Here is a 14,075-nt window from a genome sequence, read left to right on the forward strand (position 1 = left end):
ACCTTCGCCTGTAGAAATATTAAGGAATTATATATGTTTCCTGTCAATCTCAGTCACTCCTCTGAGAAGAAGCACTCACTAAGCACCTGAAATTTGTTTTTATTGTGTTTAAGTGATAAATGAGCTTTTGACAGCTGTAATCTCTTCCTGGGGTGGAGACAACATGATAAGCAATGACAATTTCTCTTTCTTCAAGGAAGAAGAATTAAAGTATCGTTGTGCATTAAAACCAGTTTTTGAAAATCGAGGCTTCTTGTCTGTGTATTTAATGTTATATTCCATTCCATTTTGGGATAATGGAAACCATTACAATAGAAAGATTTGCAGACTACCTTGCATGCTAGACAGGGATTGTAGGTATGCATGTAGACAAATCAATAGATAAATGTAAACTTAAGATTGAACATGTATTAGCTGAATCAAGCATAGTGCATTTTCCTAAAACACGGGGGGATGTATATATTATGTATTTTTAAATCCAAGATAAAATTACTCCTTTCCTCTTCTTCTTTTAAGTTGCCAGCTAATAAAGATGCCTTCCGAAAGACATGGAACCCTAAGTATACGCTACGCAGTCATTTTGATGGAGTGCGAGCATTAGCTTTTCATCCTGTAGAGCCTGTGCTGGTTACAGCCTCTGAGGACCATACTCTAAAACTTTGGAATTTGCAGAAAACAGTTCCTGCCAAAAAGCAAGTATATGTGTTTTTATAAAACATCAATTGTGTTTTAAATGCCTTTGAAATTAATTAAACACTCACATTTTCAGAGTTTTTCAGTAGACGCTTCACGTAATATAATAACTTTTTTCTTTCTCTTTCAGGAGTGCCTCTTTAGATGTAGAACCCATCTACACGTTTAGGGCCCACATGTAAGTGTTTGACATCGTTCATGGTTGATAAATATATTGTCATTATCTCATGTGTTCTTAAGAAACATCAGTGTAATAGCCACAAATCTATTTTTACACTGTGTAGACAAGGTGCATTATCCTTGGTAAAACAGGTTAATACTGAGTCCCTGTCATTAATTGCACTGTCCATGATAATACAAGAAGAACAGAAAGTGGCAAATGTGATTAGTTGCAGTGGAAGGGAGAAATTGTAGATGGTGATAATGAAATCACCTGAGACATGTCTTGGACTGTGGATTTTTTTATATATAATATATGGTAAAGATAAATAATGTAGATGTTACTAGTCTTGCTTAGTACCTTCAGATACAGGTCTGTCTCAGTGATTTTTTTCAGCTTGTGTTAACTGTTTTGTTACTCCTGAGTTTCACTTGCTAATTATGAATTCTGCTTTCTTTCAATAAGAAGGCAAGACAAAAATACGCAGTTGATAGCCAGAGTAGTTTGAATGTACTTTGGTTTTATAAGTAAAGATCCAGTCTCCAACCCAGTTAGCAGGTAAGCTTCACAAGAGTTTCGATAAGCACGGAAGTAGGTAACACTTCTTGTGCTGGCCTCAACAACAACAAAATAAAATAAATTTGTGGTTTTATTAGGAAATCAACACATTCTGTTGTCTCACCCTCCTCCTTCCCTTATGCTGTGTGGTAGAATGTAATGTGCTGCTTTTGTGTTTATTAACTAAAGTGTAAAACACTCTGCCCCAGGATTGGGAGACTAATTTGTCCTCATGTTGAAATATGTTCTTGTGGGGTCGCTGACCAGTTTTCTTCTTCAGATTTCTTTCTCTGTCCAAATTTGGGCTATTATTTGGATATTTGTTAGTGAATACCAAAAGGTAAGGTTTGGGGAAGTTTTAATACAGAACTAATGCCTACCCTGTGGCTCCAGTGCGACATAACAAAGTAATTTTACTATTTTTCCTCTCAAGCAAGCATTAAGCAACATTACCTTTCAGCCTATCTTCATTCTTCACTTTGCTGAATACATGGATGGATTCAGCCAATAGTCTTCCTTGTCAACATTTTCAAAGATGTAATTCTAGTTTGCTTGTCTGCTCTTATTTATATCATGAGCATGGCCTGTCAAATGACCCAGGTGTCTAATTTTGGGGATATGGTTTTACAGTACAGTTAAACCTGTGTTCATAGTGTGTCCAAAAGAGTAGACCTGGTTCTTCCTTTGGGCTACCACTTGTGCTTATCTGGTATCACAGCAAACAGGTTCAAGAACTTAAACAGTGGAAATTTAACCTTGGCCAAAAGGTACAATTTCAAGGATCATTTCTCTGAACCAGTTTTCCAGGATGTAGGTTACTGTCCGTTTCTAAATGTAGACTGAGAAAGGGAGGCAACTACAGCCACTGATTTCATCGCAGCTAGCTGTTAGATTGGCATAGATACACTGTAAAAACCCACCATTTGTAGGTGTACTTAATTCTGAGAAATAAGGTGGCGGTCTTTGAGTTGCTTCAATTTGCATAGTTTCAGTTAATTTCTTATGATTCTTTTAATAGAGATTGATATCACTTGTCGAGACTTAAAATGTTTTAATAGTATTGTTTCTTTGGAGTTTATGGGGTTTTTAACTGCTTAATACAATCCAAATGTTTTTTGAAAGTCGATAGCCCGATTTTTACTTCTATCCTGTAGGCAGTATCAATCAGCTTCTTTTTCTTTGTCTCCCAATAGTGGACCTGTATTGTCATTGGCAATTAGTTCCAATGGAGAACAGTGTTTCAGTGGTGGTGTTGATGCAACCATCCAGTGGTGGAACATGCCTAGCCCTAATGTGGATCCATATGATACCTATGGTAAATACCTTTTAAAACATAAACATCTTATGACCATTGTCTTCAAAATTAATTTTCTACTTGATGTTAATCTGTTTTCTAGTGCTTTTATCATCTAAACCATGTGAATTCAACTTTTTATCTGTGGTAAACATTAGTTTACCCATTAGTTTACCTCAAGTTCCCACTTAAATTGGTGATGTGCTTTGTGTAGAATTGTAATAGGGAGACATAGCAATTCCTGAGATTTATACAGTAAAGAAGAAGTTAATCCAAACTTTCATTTTTGAGAAGCAAAAAATTTTGAAACCAAATTGCAACTTTTGAATGTTTACTTAGTTTTCTGGTAAATTTCTATCAGTGAAAAAAATAAGACAAGTGTACTCAAATTCTATGTCCTGTGTTTCTGATTTGCATCTCAGTTCCCTACCTTTAGATGTCTTTAATTTTAGATGTCTCTAAAATTAAATAGCTGATAACTGTTTGGAAAACTGTGCATCCCTCTCCTGCCACTGATGGTGATCATGTCAATGTAATGAATGGCCTACTACAACACTCAGGCTGCATTATCTGTGGCAGTGAGAGGAGGAGTAGGTACTGTCTTGCACCAATTCAGGAAAAGCACTACACCCTGTCCCTTAAAACCAGTGTATTCTCCAATTGTACCTCTCTGCTAAAAATATATTCAATACAGTCTAATCACTAAAAATGGTCCAATTTGTTCATGCTGGTAGGATTTGATGGTATAGTTTTTATGGGCCTCAGACAAAACTACCTCTACTCAAGTGACAACGTTATTGTTAAAAGGGAGAGTTCCAATAGGACGTTTTCCTTCCTAAAGCTTGTTTGCAGGCTCTTGGGTTGCAAGACCAACTTGTTTTTTCTAGTTTTCCACAAAACTAAATTTTAGTGATTTACCTGACTTCATGCCTTTCCATTTATCTTTTTCTCCCGCTTCTCTACTCAAAGCCTGGTACAGAATAGATTTAAAAACCCTTTATAAAAGACAACTACAAATTATCCAGGAGGTGAAAATAAGATTCTCAGGTCCCTAAGAGAAATAGCTTTTGTTTTAATTATTAGGGTGCTTGAGAGTTTTACAACATACCCTTGTGTCAGCAGAATATGTTGAGTAAAAGCAGCATTAAGCATCAGTGGGTTTTGTGGTTTGAGTTTTTTTGTTTGCTTTTCTGTTTGGTTGGTTGGGGGTTTTTTTTGAGAAAGATGGCAGTGGTTGTGCAGACGGACCTCCTGTGCAATATTCTAACTGTTACTTAAACAGAAAGGGCAGGTGGGATATACGACTGTTTTATGTGGAATTTAATTTATGTTTAGGTACAATACTTACTTAATGTTTCTTCACTAAAAAGGTTTCATTTCTGAACTTTTTTTTTTTCCAGAGCCAAACGTTCTAGCTGGCACATTAATTGCTCACACAGATGCAGTCTGGGGTCTTGCTTACAGTGGTGTAAAGAATCACTTACTCTCTTGTTCAGCAGATGGCACTATTAGGTTGTGGAATCCGCCAGAAAAAATTCCCTGTATTTGCACTTACAATGGAGAGAAAGGTAACTTTTTGCAGTGGTTTTGAAAATCAATTGTGAGGCAGCTGATGATGCATCCAGGCTCATTAACTCAATTTATCCAAATTAGGTAAAAGAGCTAAATAATCGTGGTGCTGTAGCATTACTTTAAAAGAGCAAATTTCTTCTTTAAAGTATGAATGTAAAAAAACCTAAATGTTTAAACTGTCAGAAATTTTAAAAGTGTTTCATTCTTTTTAAAGGTTTTTTCTCTCTTTCCAGAGCATGGAATACCTACATCAGTTGACTTTATAGGTTGTGACCCTGCTCATATGGTGGCATCTTTTAACACTGGCAGCACAGTCATCTATGATTTAGAAACATCCCAGTCAGTGGTAATGTTTTCATCACAAATAGAATCTGGTAAGTAAATCTCTTCTGTAATAAATATTGATCTTGGTTGGGGTGCCTATGGTATTATATGGTACCTATTATATGATGTAGTAAATGAAAAAATTTTGCTTCTCTTCTGCATTATTCAGTTTGAAAGATGGTTAGATACTTAAAGATGCTTGGAACAAACATGATGGAAAGGTGATTCAGCTCCTCTATTCCTCTCTCGTGAGACCCTGCCTGGAGTGCTGTGTCTATCTTTGGGGCCCCAAGCATAAGAAAAATGTGGGCCTGTTGTAGCGAGTCCAGAGCAGGGCCATCAAGATCCCAGGGCTGGAGCACCTCTCCTGTGAAGACAGGCTGAGAGGGTTGGGGTTGTTCAGTCTGGAGAAGAGAAGGTTCTTGGGAGACCTTATTGTGACCTTTTAGTACCTAAAGGGGCCCACAGGAAGGATGGAGAGGAACTTATTAAAAGGGCATGTGGTGGCAGCACAGTGGGGAATGGCTTCAAACTGAGAGTAGGTTTAGATTAGATATTAGGAAGAAATTCTTTACTGCACTGGAGCAGGTTGTCCAGAGAAGCTGTGAATGCCCCATCCCTGGGCGTGTTCAAGGTCAGGTTGGATGGGGCTCTGAGCGACCTGATTTAGAGAAAGGTGCTTCTGCCTGTGTCAGGTGGAGTGGGAACTAGATGATATTTAATGTCCCTTCAACCCAAGTCATTTTATGACTGTGGATTAGCTGGATTTGAAAGTAGTTGGAGATAGTGAAAGCAACAGTTATTGTTCTCTAAGCTAAGATTTCTTAAGATTCAGTTGTCCGATTTATATATCAAACCACATTTTTGATTATGTGGTCTTGACGTGGAAGATATTAAGATAAGTAAATAGATTAATTAAATACAATATTAATTCAGTGTAGAATTCTGTACAGCTTGGAATTAAACATGCTTTCCTATGAAACGTTATAGAAATCCTGTTGCTGCAAGTAAGGTGCTAGAAAGATGTAGCTCTTCAAGAGTTAATTGTATGTAGCTGATGAAACTCTAGATAGAGGTGACTTTGTTTTGTGAACTTTTGAAAGTGTTTCATAAGGAAAATCTCCAGTTTCTGGTCACTCCTTTCTATGAAACATGATCTAAAAGAATAATGCAAGGGGAAAATTTGCTTCTCCCCTCCAAGTAGTCTAGTTATATATATAATATATATACAGATATCTTGTGCAAAGCCTGACATTGAAGTGAGAAGGAACATCACAATTTGGAGCAATACCTTTCCTAGTTTGAAAACTCCTAAATGGAATCAGAAAAAATTAGGCAGAGAAGTTAAAGGAACAAGCCTTAAAACACTCTGATATCAAGATAAGAAAGTGTTTTCTAAAAAATATTCTAAAGACTTCTGAAGAGATTTTAAACCATTCATTGTTTCTTTAAGTTGAAATTAAAGACATAAATATATCTGACAGAATCTAACAGGTTAGATTGACTTCAGTTATTTGGATTCTCTGCTCTAGTGGAAGGCATCCCATCCAACCTGAACCATTCTATGATTCTATCTTCCCCCCTACCCCCTCTGCTGCCCCAGCTAAATAGTTTTTGGTGTGACGTGTGCTATATATTACAGATGCTACAGTTTGTTTCTACTTGACTAGTGCTGCCTTGCAGTACTTGCTTGGTTTCCTATCTCTCTCAAGAATCTTTCATGTGTGTAAACCACTTGTACAGCTTTAACCTTTCAGTACGTTGCCTAGGGTCTACCTCCCTTAGCCCCATCCTGTAAAGCAAGAAGCTGTTACTTATTTCTTAGGGGATCCATTGATCTTAAAATATTATTTACGTGATATTAATTACTATGTAATCTAAAGTGTAATGCTGAAATACTGTCATTTTAAGTTTAACACTTTCTTTAAGACAGGTGAATATTTTTTCTTTTATTTTCAGGTGTACAATCAAATAATCATATTAACAAGGTAGTAAGTCATCCCACACTTCCTGTAACTATTACAGCACATGAAGATAGACACATCAAATTTTTTGACAACAAAACGGGTAAGGATAAAGAGAACCTAATTTGTATGTATGAATATTTTTAAAGACAGCTGGATGGACAAAGGGAGAATCCATGTGTAGGAAACTTACTAGTTATGTAGTCTTACACAAAACAGAACTTTTGATATTTCTAAGAATAAACCTCTTCAGTACCTTTTCTATGAAACAGTGGAATCTGTTGCAATTGTGACTTCAGCAGTCAGAAAACACTCTCAAAACAGGCAGAGATAGTTGTGAGGAACAAGAAAGCTGTTTTCAATTTAGAGCTTTCCTAATTTATAGAGTATGTCTGCTATTCTATTACTCATGATTTTAACTCTAAGTATGTATCAGTTATATTTTTCAACTTTCAGTAGTAAAGAACATTGCTTAGTACCTATTAGGGCAAGAAATAGCACTAAATTCATTGTAGTAATGGAATCATATGTTCTACTTAAGTTGTTGATTAAATTTATAAAACAGAAAAGAATCTGGAGGAAAGAGAGGGAACGAGGCTATAGGGGAAAATTGCACTGTCTATCATGACAAAAATGTTGTAATAATTATAAGAACAAACCTAAACTTCCCATTTGTGAAACTGTCAGTCACTTCCTGCGTGTTATCAAAGTTGGAAGAAAAAAAAATCTAGATAAGCTCACTTTAAGTAAGCACATGTGCAAAACCCGTGTTTGAAGTTTGTTTGGTTTGGTCAGAGTGGGGGATAGTATAGTGTTCCTGGGGTTTTTGTTTTCCAAGGCAAAAAGCTGGACATTTTTTTCCCCTTTACACCTGCCATGAATGTATTTGAGTTGTGATCGTTAAATGTGTTGTAATGATTGTACTGAAATTAAGATTGATTATTTTAAAGAACAAAGATGTAGAATAAGGAGAAAAATTTTGCATGTACAAATAATTGGGTTAAAGACAGGAAACAGAATGTAGAAGTAGATGGTCATTGTATTAGAAGCAGTAGCTCAACATAATGAGTCATCTGGACAGGGGACAATATATTGGCAGTTAACTGACATTCATTAGTCCAGGTTATTAAACATTAAGTCTGACAATGAAGAACTGAGGATATTAATACACTTAATAGCAGGAAAATTAAATTCCGTGTGGATAAATGGGAAATGATACATATAAGGAAAAATAAACATTGTAATATAAAATAGTAATCACTGGGGTGACTGTTCTTACCCAAAGTAAAACCTTGGAGTTGAATAAGAGATTGAATGAAAATACCAATTTGTTGCTTAGCAGTCAGGACAGCAAAATGAATGTTAGGAGGAAGGAAAGGAATAAACAGCAAAAAGGAACATTTTTAGTACCTTTGTATGAATACTTTGAGTGAAGTCTCCCTTATCTCAGAAGGGATATAGCCAAATTAAAATGTTTCAGAGAATGTTTAAAAAGATCTTCAGTAGCTTTTAACTTCTTCACAAAGAGTCTTAGGAACTAAATAGACTGAGATTCTTCAGAAAGACAGACAACTGGAAAAAGATGATATAGTTTCTTTATGTTGGTTATGGTCTTACAGGGATTTATTTGCTCTCTTTTTCAATACACGGACTGAGGTTCAGTTGCTAACCCCCAGCAGGGGATAGATTCCAAACAGAAAGAGGTGATGGTTCTTCTGTGCAGTTAAACATTTCAGAACTCCTTCCAAAAAGTATCATGAGATGCTAAAAGATGTTATTAAGAATCCAGGAACGGAGGTCACTGAAAAGAAATGTATTAAGAGTAGTTGAATGCAGAGGTAACACTTTGGTTTGTGACATAGCTAAACAGTTCATTACTAGGAGCTGGGGAGTATTTTGGGCAAGTATCACTTACAGTTTCCTTGTTTTTATTTTCCTCCTGGTTTATCACCAGTGGCATCTCCTAGCAATGACAGAGATAGATGGACCTTTGGTAAGGCTCAGTAAGTCTCATTTTGCAAAGCGTCGTCAATGCTCTGTCCTACTGGGGCAGTTATTTAGAACATTTAACAGACTAAAAATTGAGGTTCTCACCCTCGTTTTAGTCTTGGTCTTCGTTGTCATTGCTACCAGTAAAGATGCCAGATGGATAAAAGGATTCCTTACAATGGAAATGCCTTTTTGAGAGTTATGTGTCATTCACTCTTATGGTCATACAAGAGTCTGCAGTTGAAACTTCTTAATTTCTAATGGAATAGGATCATTCAGGTATTACTGGAATATAAATAAGCATGTTGTCCTGTATTGCATTTAATGTTTGGTTTTTTTTAATAAACAGTACTTCACAGGAAATTCACTGTTCATTTTGCTTTTAGGTAAAATGATCCATTCTATGGTTGCTCACTTGGATGCTGTCACAAGTCTAGCTGTAGATCCTAATGGAATCTATTTAATGTCTGGAAGTAAGGGTTTGGTTTTTTTTCATATTCTATATACTCTGTAAATTTTGCATTTATGATGCACTGAAGTGTCTGACAAATATAACTTTGTCTTTTGTCTTTTCTTTTTTTCTTAAACAGGCCATGATTGTTCCATTAGGTTATGGAATTTGGACAGCAAGACATGTGTGCAAGAAATAACAGCTCATAGGAAAAAGCTGGATGAATCAATTTATGATGTAGCATTTCATCCGTCAAAAGCATATATTGCCAGTGCAGGAGCTGATGCCCTTGCCAAAGTATTCGTGTGACATAGCAGAACAAACCTGCGTCATAACAGCAGGTCTGTTTGGACAAAAAAGAGGGAATGCGTCACTGCCATCAATTATAAGGTTACCAATAAGACACTACATCTGATCTGCCTGGGTGAAGGCTCTTAAGTGGGGCAGGTATAAGTTGGTGAAAAGTCACCACATCTTGAACAATGTCAGGCTCATTCATTTAACTGTAATTACCGTATTTGGGGGGGTGGGGACAAATACAAAAAAAAACAAACAGTATTTGTAGCCTTGACTGGATATGAACTGAGCGTATGTCTGTTCTTTAGGTGTCTTTAAGCAAACGTGGAGTCTGATCTTACAAAAGATTTTTATTTTGGACTCTGTGTGCTGCCTTAGGGTTAGGAATGTGGTGCTCTTGTGGGGGGAAGTGAGCTCCAAGAGTAGCTTTCTTTTCATCTCTTAGTAATCTTCTGTTTATCAGTTGAATGCCACAGATTCCCCTTTTAAACTTTTATTTTGCTTTAAAGAAAAGGAAATTTAACTTAAAATATTTTAGCATTAGTTGCACAAAATGTTTGGATAAAATTCTAGTTTTTATAAGTCTTTTTATATATTTAGCCTGTCACAACAGTGCTCAAGATTGTATTGATAATGTTTTTCTGCATTATAGAACCCTAAAACACAGAGATCTCACTGACCCGCTGCTGTGTAACCACACTCTTCCCTTCTTTTGCCTAATACAGCTCAGCTAAGTCCTTGCTTAAGGATGCTAATTCATCATCATCGCATAACTGTCTTCATAAATAAGGACTGTAAAATGTGTTCAAATGAAACACAGAGGGGTTAACACCCCCGAATGAACTCTTTAAAAAAAAATTAATCTTGGCATCCTATCACTATGTGATATTTTGTACATCTTACTGTATTTACGAGTTTATTTATCAAGGATTACCCATCTTGCTAATGGCCTATTGTTATTTATTTCACTTTTTGTTGGTCTTTATATCCTTTTATGTAGTGTGTTAAAGGGCCCTGTATATCTGTTATGGCACTCTTTGAACGATCTAAAATAGATGAGAAAACGGGACATTTGATAATCCTAAAGTTGCGAATCAAGAAATTCTTTTCATCTGCTTAAGTACCTGGAGTGGAGTTGACTCCAAAAAACTAATCTTGTTTCAGAACCTTTGGAGTGAAAATTATTTTTATTTACATTTCAAATAGAATACAAAAGTAGTTGATTAAAGATTCATAAATCTGCTGTGTTTTGACTAGTTATTCCCTGCTTTTATTTTATTTTCCAGATGTGCTTCAGTTTATGGTGTAACTAAAAATTTTGTTTGTGTAATGCATGATTAATACAGAAAAAGTATTTTTTCTAGTCTTCCACAAAACTTTTCTGATCAGTTTGCGAGTTTTGATGAGTTTTGTAAGGTTTCTGTTTTACAAACTATGAATCAGCAAATTTTTAAGATTGTACCACATAGCAAAATACAGCTGTTGAAAAATAATGTATATAAAATGCATATAATAAATATTAAATGGTGTACCTGTATGTTACTGTTGGCTACATTATTTTGTGTTGCACAGTTTGAAAGTGTCATTCTACAAATTACTAAATTAGGTCTCAATTTTAGCAAAATGACCATTTGTTTATTATGCTTATAAGCTGCTTTGCTTTTGCAAAATTGTAATAGTTGTCTGGATGTCAACCAACTGTTCAGTTTCAAGCAGCAGTACCCACATATAAGAACATGTTTCCACGATGTTTTAAAAGATTTTTGCAAGACCAAATTGAAAATTGCTAGTGTATTCCTACAGCCTTTATAAGATGATAATCACAGTGTTTTTCAGTGTCTCTAGATATGAAATCATTCTGAAGTGATTTAGGAGCCAGAAAGGTATACTCTCTTTTTATTTCAAACTGCCACTGAATCATTGTGTTGGATTTTAAAAAAAAAAAAAATTGATTTCTAAATGCTTACAATTTGCCCATATATCAAATGTTATCTATTTACCTTTGTCCATTTCTTTATTAAAGATGATGCACAAAAGGCTCAACTGAAGGTCAGCATTTACCTACTCTGTGATGAGTCACTTTGCTCAAAGTGTATCAGCAGATGCAGAATACCAGAATATGAATATAGATTTTCATGTAAAGCAGTATATTTGGGTATAAGTTACCTAAAGTTAGAACATGTTCCTATAAGTGGTTTAACTGCATTGTTCCATGTAAGTTTCCAGTTTTGCAGTAAGAATGTATTTCATGCCATCTCATGTCAAGCAAATTAGAATTTAAAAAAAAAAGGAAAAAGAGGTGCTTGTGGTAGGCAGAATATTGCAGTCATATTTTAAGATTAATTTTGTTTTAGTAATAATGTTGCATTGCTTGAAATGTTGCAGTAAATTATATATGAATTGGAGAATTTTGTCCTTTATCATGAAGATTGAGGTGAGGCCTTTTAGTAACTGCTTGTAGGACACTAAGACTTTACTTTTGAAAGTAACATTCAGCTGATTTGCACTTTTTGTTCCTTCCAGTCTAAAGCATTCAACTAATCAACAGACAAGAGAGTATTTGAATTTTATTGGAAGTAATTTCATAATCGCCTTTTCTGAAGCCGAACATTGTTTCTGGCAGCTTTTCCAGACTGCTGCATTTTAATGCTTAAATGAAATGTGATTGTTTAATAAACATTACCATGCATAACATTTACTTTTTTTTAATTGTATTAAAATCGAAATGATAAAACCAAAAATATTTGCTTATTTTCCTTAATTGATATCTTAACTCTCATCTTAGTGAACTAATGCATAGTGGATCAAATACTGTAGTGAGGCTTCACTTATTGAATATTAACAATAATCTCTAATACAGTCTTAGTTTATTTGTTGTGGGGTATTACATGCTCAAACCTTCATTTGTTGGTTTTGGGTTTTTTAGAACAGAAGAGCTCAAGTATTGGTGAAGGGGGAAAAAATGATAGTGCTGAAAGAAATGTTTTTATTTAGCAAAAATGCTTCAAGTAATGAAAGGACTTACTTCTCTTTTGTAAGTAAGACCCAAAGGATTTGTGTTTAGAACCTGAAAGATATCTAAATATGTTTAATAATAAATTTAGTATTTAGGGTATGATTGATGTTAACAGACTTACTCTCCATCTTACTTTTTTATTGTAGGAACTGTTCTAAGCAGATAAATAGGGTGGTCTACATAAATCCTTTTGGGAAGATATGTATCTTTTTTTCCTCCCATATAGAGGAGGTACATGGTATGAAAATATGACTGACTTCAAGTTTTACTTCGGTTTCATTTCATGGAATCACAGAAAGGCTTCCAAGGGAAGGGGACATTAAAGATCATCTATTTCTCACCTCACCCCTGCCACCACGGGCAGGGACACCTACTAAAAGGTGTTATTAAAAGCCACATCCAGTCTGGCCTTGAGCATTCCCCCTTCTCTTGTCACTACATGCCCTTGTAAAAAGTCCCCTTCGATCTTTCTTGTAGGCTCCCTTCGGGTACTGGAAGGCCACAATCAGGTCACCCTGAAGCCTTCTGTTTTCCAGGCTGAACAACCTCAACCTTCTCAGGCTTTCCTCGTAGGAGAGGTGCTGCATTCCTCTGATCATCTTGTGGCCCTTGTCTGGACTCGCTCTAGTATATCAGTGTCCTTCCTGTGCTGAGGACCTCAGGCCTGGATCAGTACTCAAGGTGGGATCTCAGGAGAGCAGAGTAGACGGACAGAATCCCCTCCCTCACCCAGCTGGCCATGCTGCTTTGGATGCAGCCCTGAACATGTCCACACTCATCCACCAATACCCCCAAGTCCTTCTCAGCAGGGTGCTCTCAATCTCTTCATTCCCCAGCCTGTATTGATACTGGGGGTTGCCCCAACCCAGGTGAAGCACCTTGTACTTGGTCTTATTAAATCTCATGTGATTCCCATGTGCCCACTTCTCGAGCTTGTCCATGTCCCTCTGGATGGCATCCCATCCTTCAGGTGTGTCAATGGCACTACTCAGCTTGGTTACCCAAGTGTGTGTATGTAAATATATACATATGTATTTATGTTCTGGTTTTAAGAAGTTTTTTAAAAGAATTAACAAAAGCAGAAGGCTCCAGAATTGTTTGGAAATGCTACTTCTGAGTTGAGCATGAAAGAAGGTTTAAGTTCCATATTTAATACTTGCTCTATTGATAGCTGGAGAATGCACACCCTGGAGTTCTAAGCAGATAAAATATACTAACAGATTTTAAAATAAGTAGTTCAAGCTACAAAAACTTTAAATGTCCTAAATATATATTGTTTTGTTTTCTAATTTTAACATAGAATAAAACTCGAGTTGATAATGTAAAAGAACATACCTTCTTTTTAGTCCTCCTCCTTACCTTATGGTATCTTAATGGTGCCCCGTGTAAAAAGTCACCTAGACTCTCTGAAGGTGCATGTATAGCAACAATATACTTTTTTTTAAAAAAAATATTTACAGAGTTTAAAGAAGTTAATTTAACTCTGGTGAAATCCATAGTCATGAAAAGAAGACAATGTGAGGTAACCTATGTGATAAGGCTCTTGTTTTCAGGAGTCACTGAACCTCTGACTGCAGTGCTGTGACAATCTCCACTGAAAACAGTACACTGATATATGTTGATCTGGACTTTAACATTAGCTATGCTTTGATGTCTTTAGATGCATATAAAATGGAACAAATGTCAGTGAGGCTTGCTGGGGTTTTTTTTTGGTGATCTAAAATCTTATCGGGAGCATACGTCTTGAACTTGGTATT

General features: G+C 35.9%; 1 protein-coding gene across 5 annotated transcripts in view; it reads left to right on the plus strand.

Moving 5' to 3' along the window:
- The window catches only part of STRN3 (striatin 3), a 62,501-nt gene extending 50,084 nt beyond the window's left edge, over nucleotides 1–12,417 (plus strand). For 4 of the 5 annotated variants that reach the window (XM_017820427.1, XM_017820425.1, XM_017820428.1 and 1 more), the window contains 8 exons: nucleotides 517–692; nucleotides 824–871; nucleotides 2,605–2,726; nucleotides 4,106–4,273; nucleotides 4,511–4,651; nucleotides 6,561–6,668; nucleotides 8,941–9,027; nucleotides 9,145–12,036. In XM_017820427.1, the coding sequence (XP_017675916.1) occupies nucleotides 517–692; nucleotides 824–871; nucleotides 2,605–2,726; nucleotides 4,106–4,273; nucleotides 4,511–4,651; nucleotides 6,561–6,668; nucleotides 8,941–9,027; nucleotides 9,145–9,314 (1,020 nt within the window). In that variant the 3' untranslated portion in view covers nucleotides 9,315–12,036. Of the gene's footprint in view, nucleotides 1–516; nucleotides 693–823; nucleotides 872–2,604; nucleotides 2,727–4,105; nucleotides 4,274–4,510; nucleotides 4,652–6,560; nucleotides 6,669–8,940; nucleotides 9,028–9,144 lie in introns of all 5 variants that reach the window. The other variant, XM_017820426.1, reaches the window with a different exon arrangement.
- The last annotated feature ends 1,658 nt before the right edge of the window (nucleotides 12,418–14,075 follow it).

The sequence above is a fragment of the Lepidothrix coronata genome, unplaced genomic scaffold (assembly GCF_001604755.1).
Source record: "Lepidothrix coronata isolate B3197 unplaced genomic scaffold, Lepidothrix_coronata-1.0 Scaffold83, whole genome shotgun sequence".
NCBI classification, from domain to species: Eukaryota; Metazoa; Chordata; class Aves; order Passeriformes; family Pipridae; genus Lepidothrix; species Lepidothrix coronata.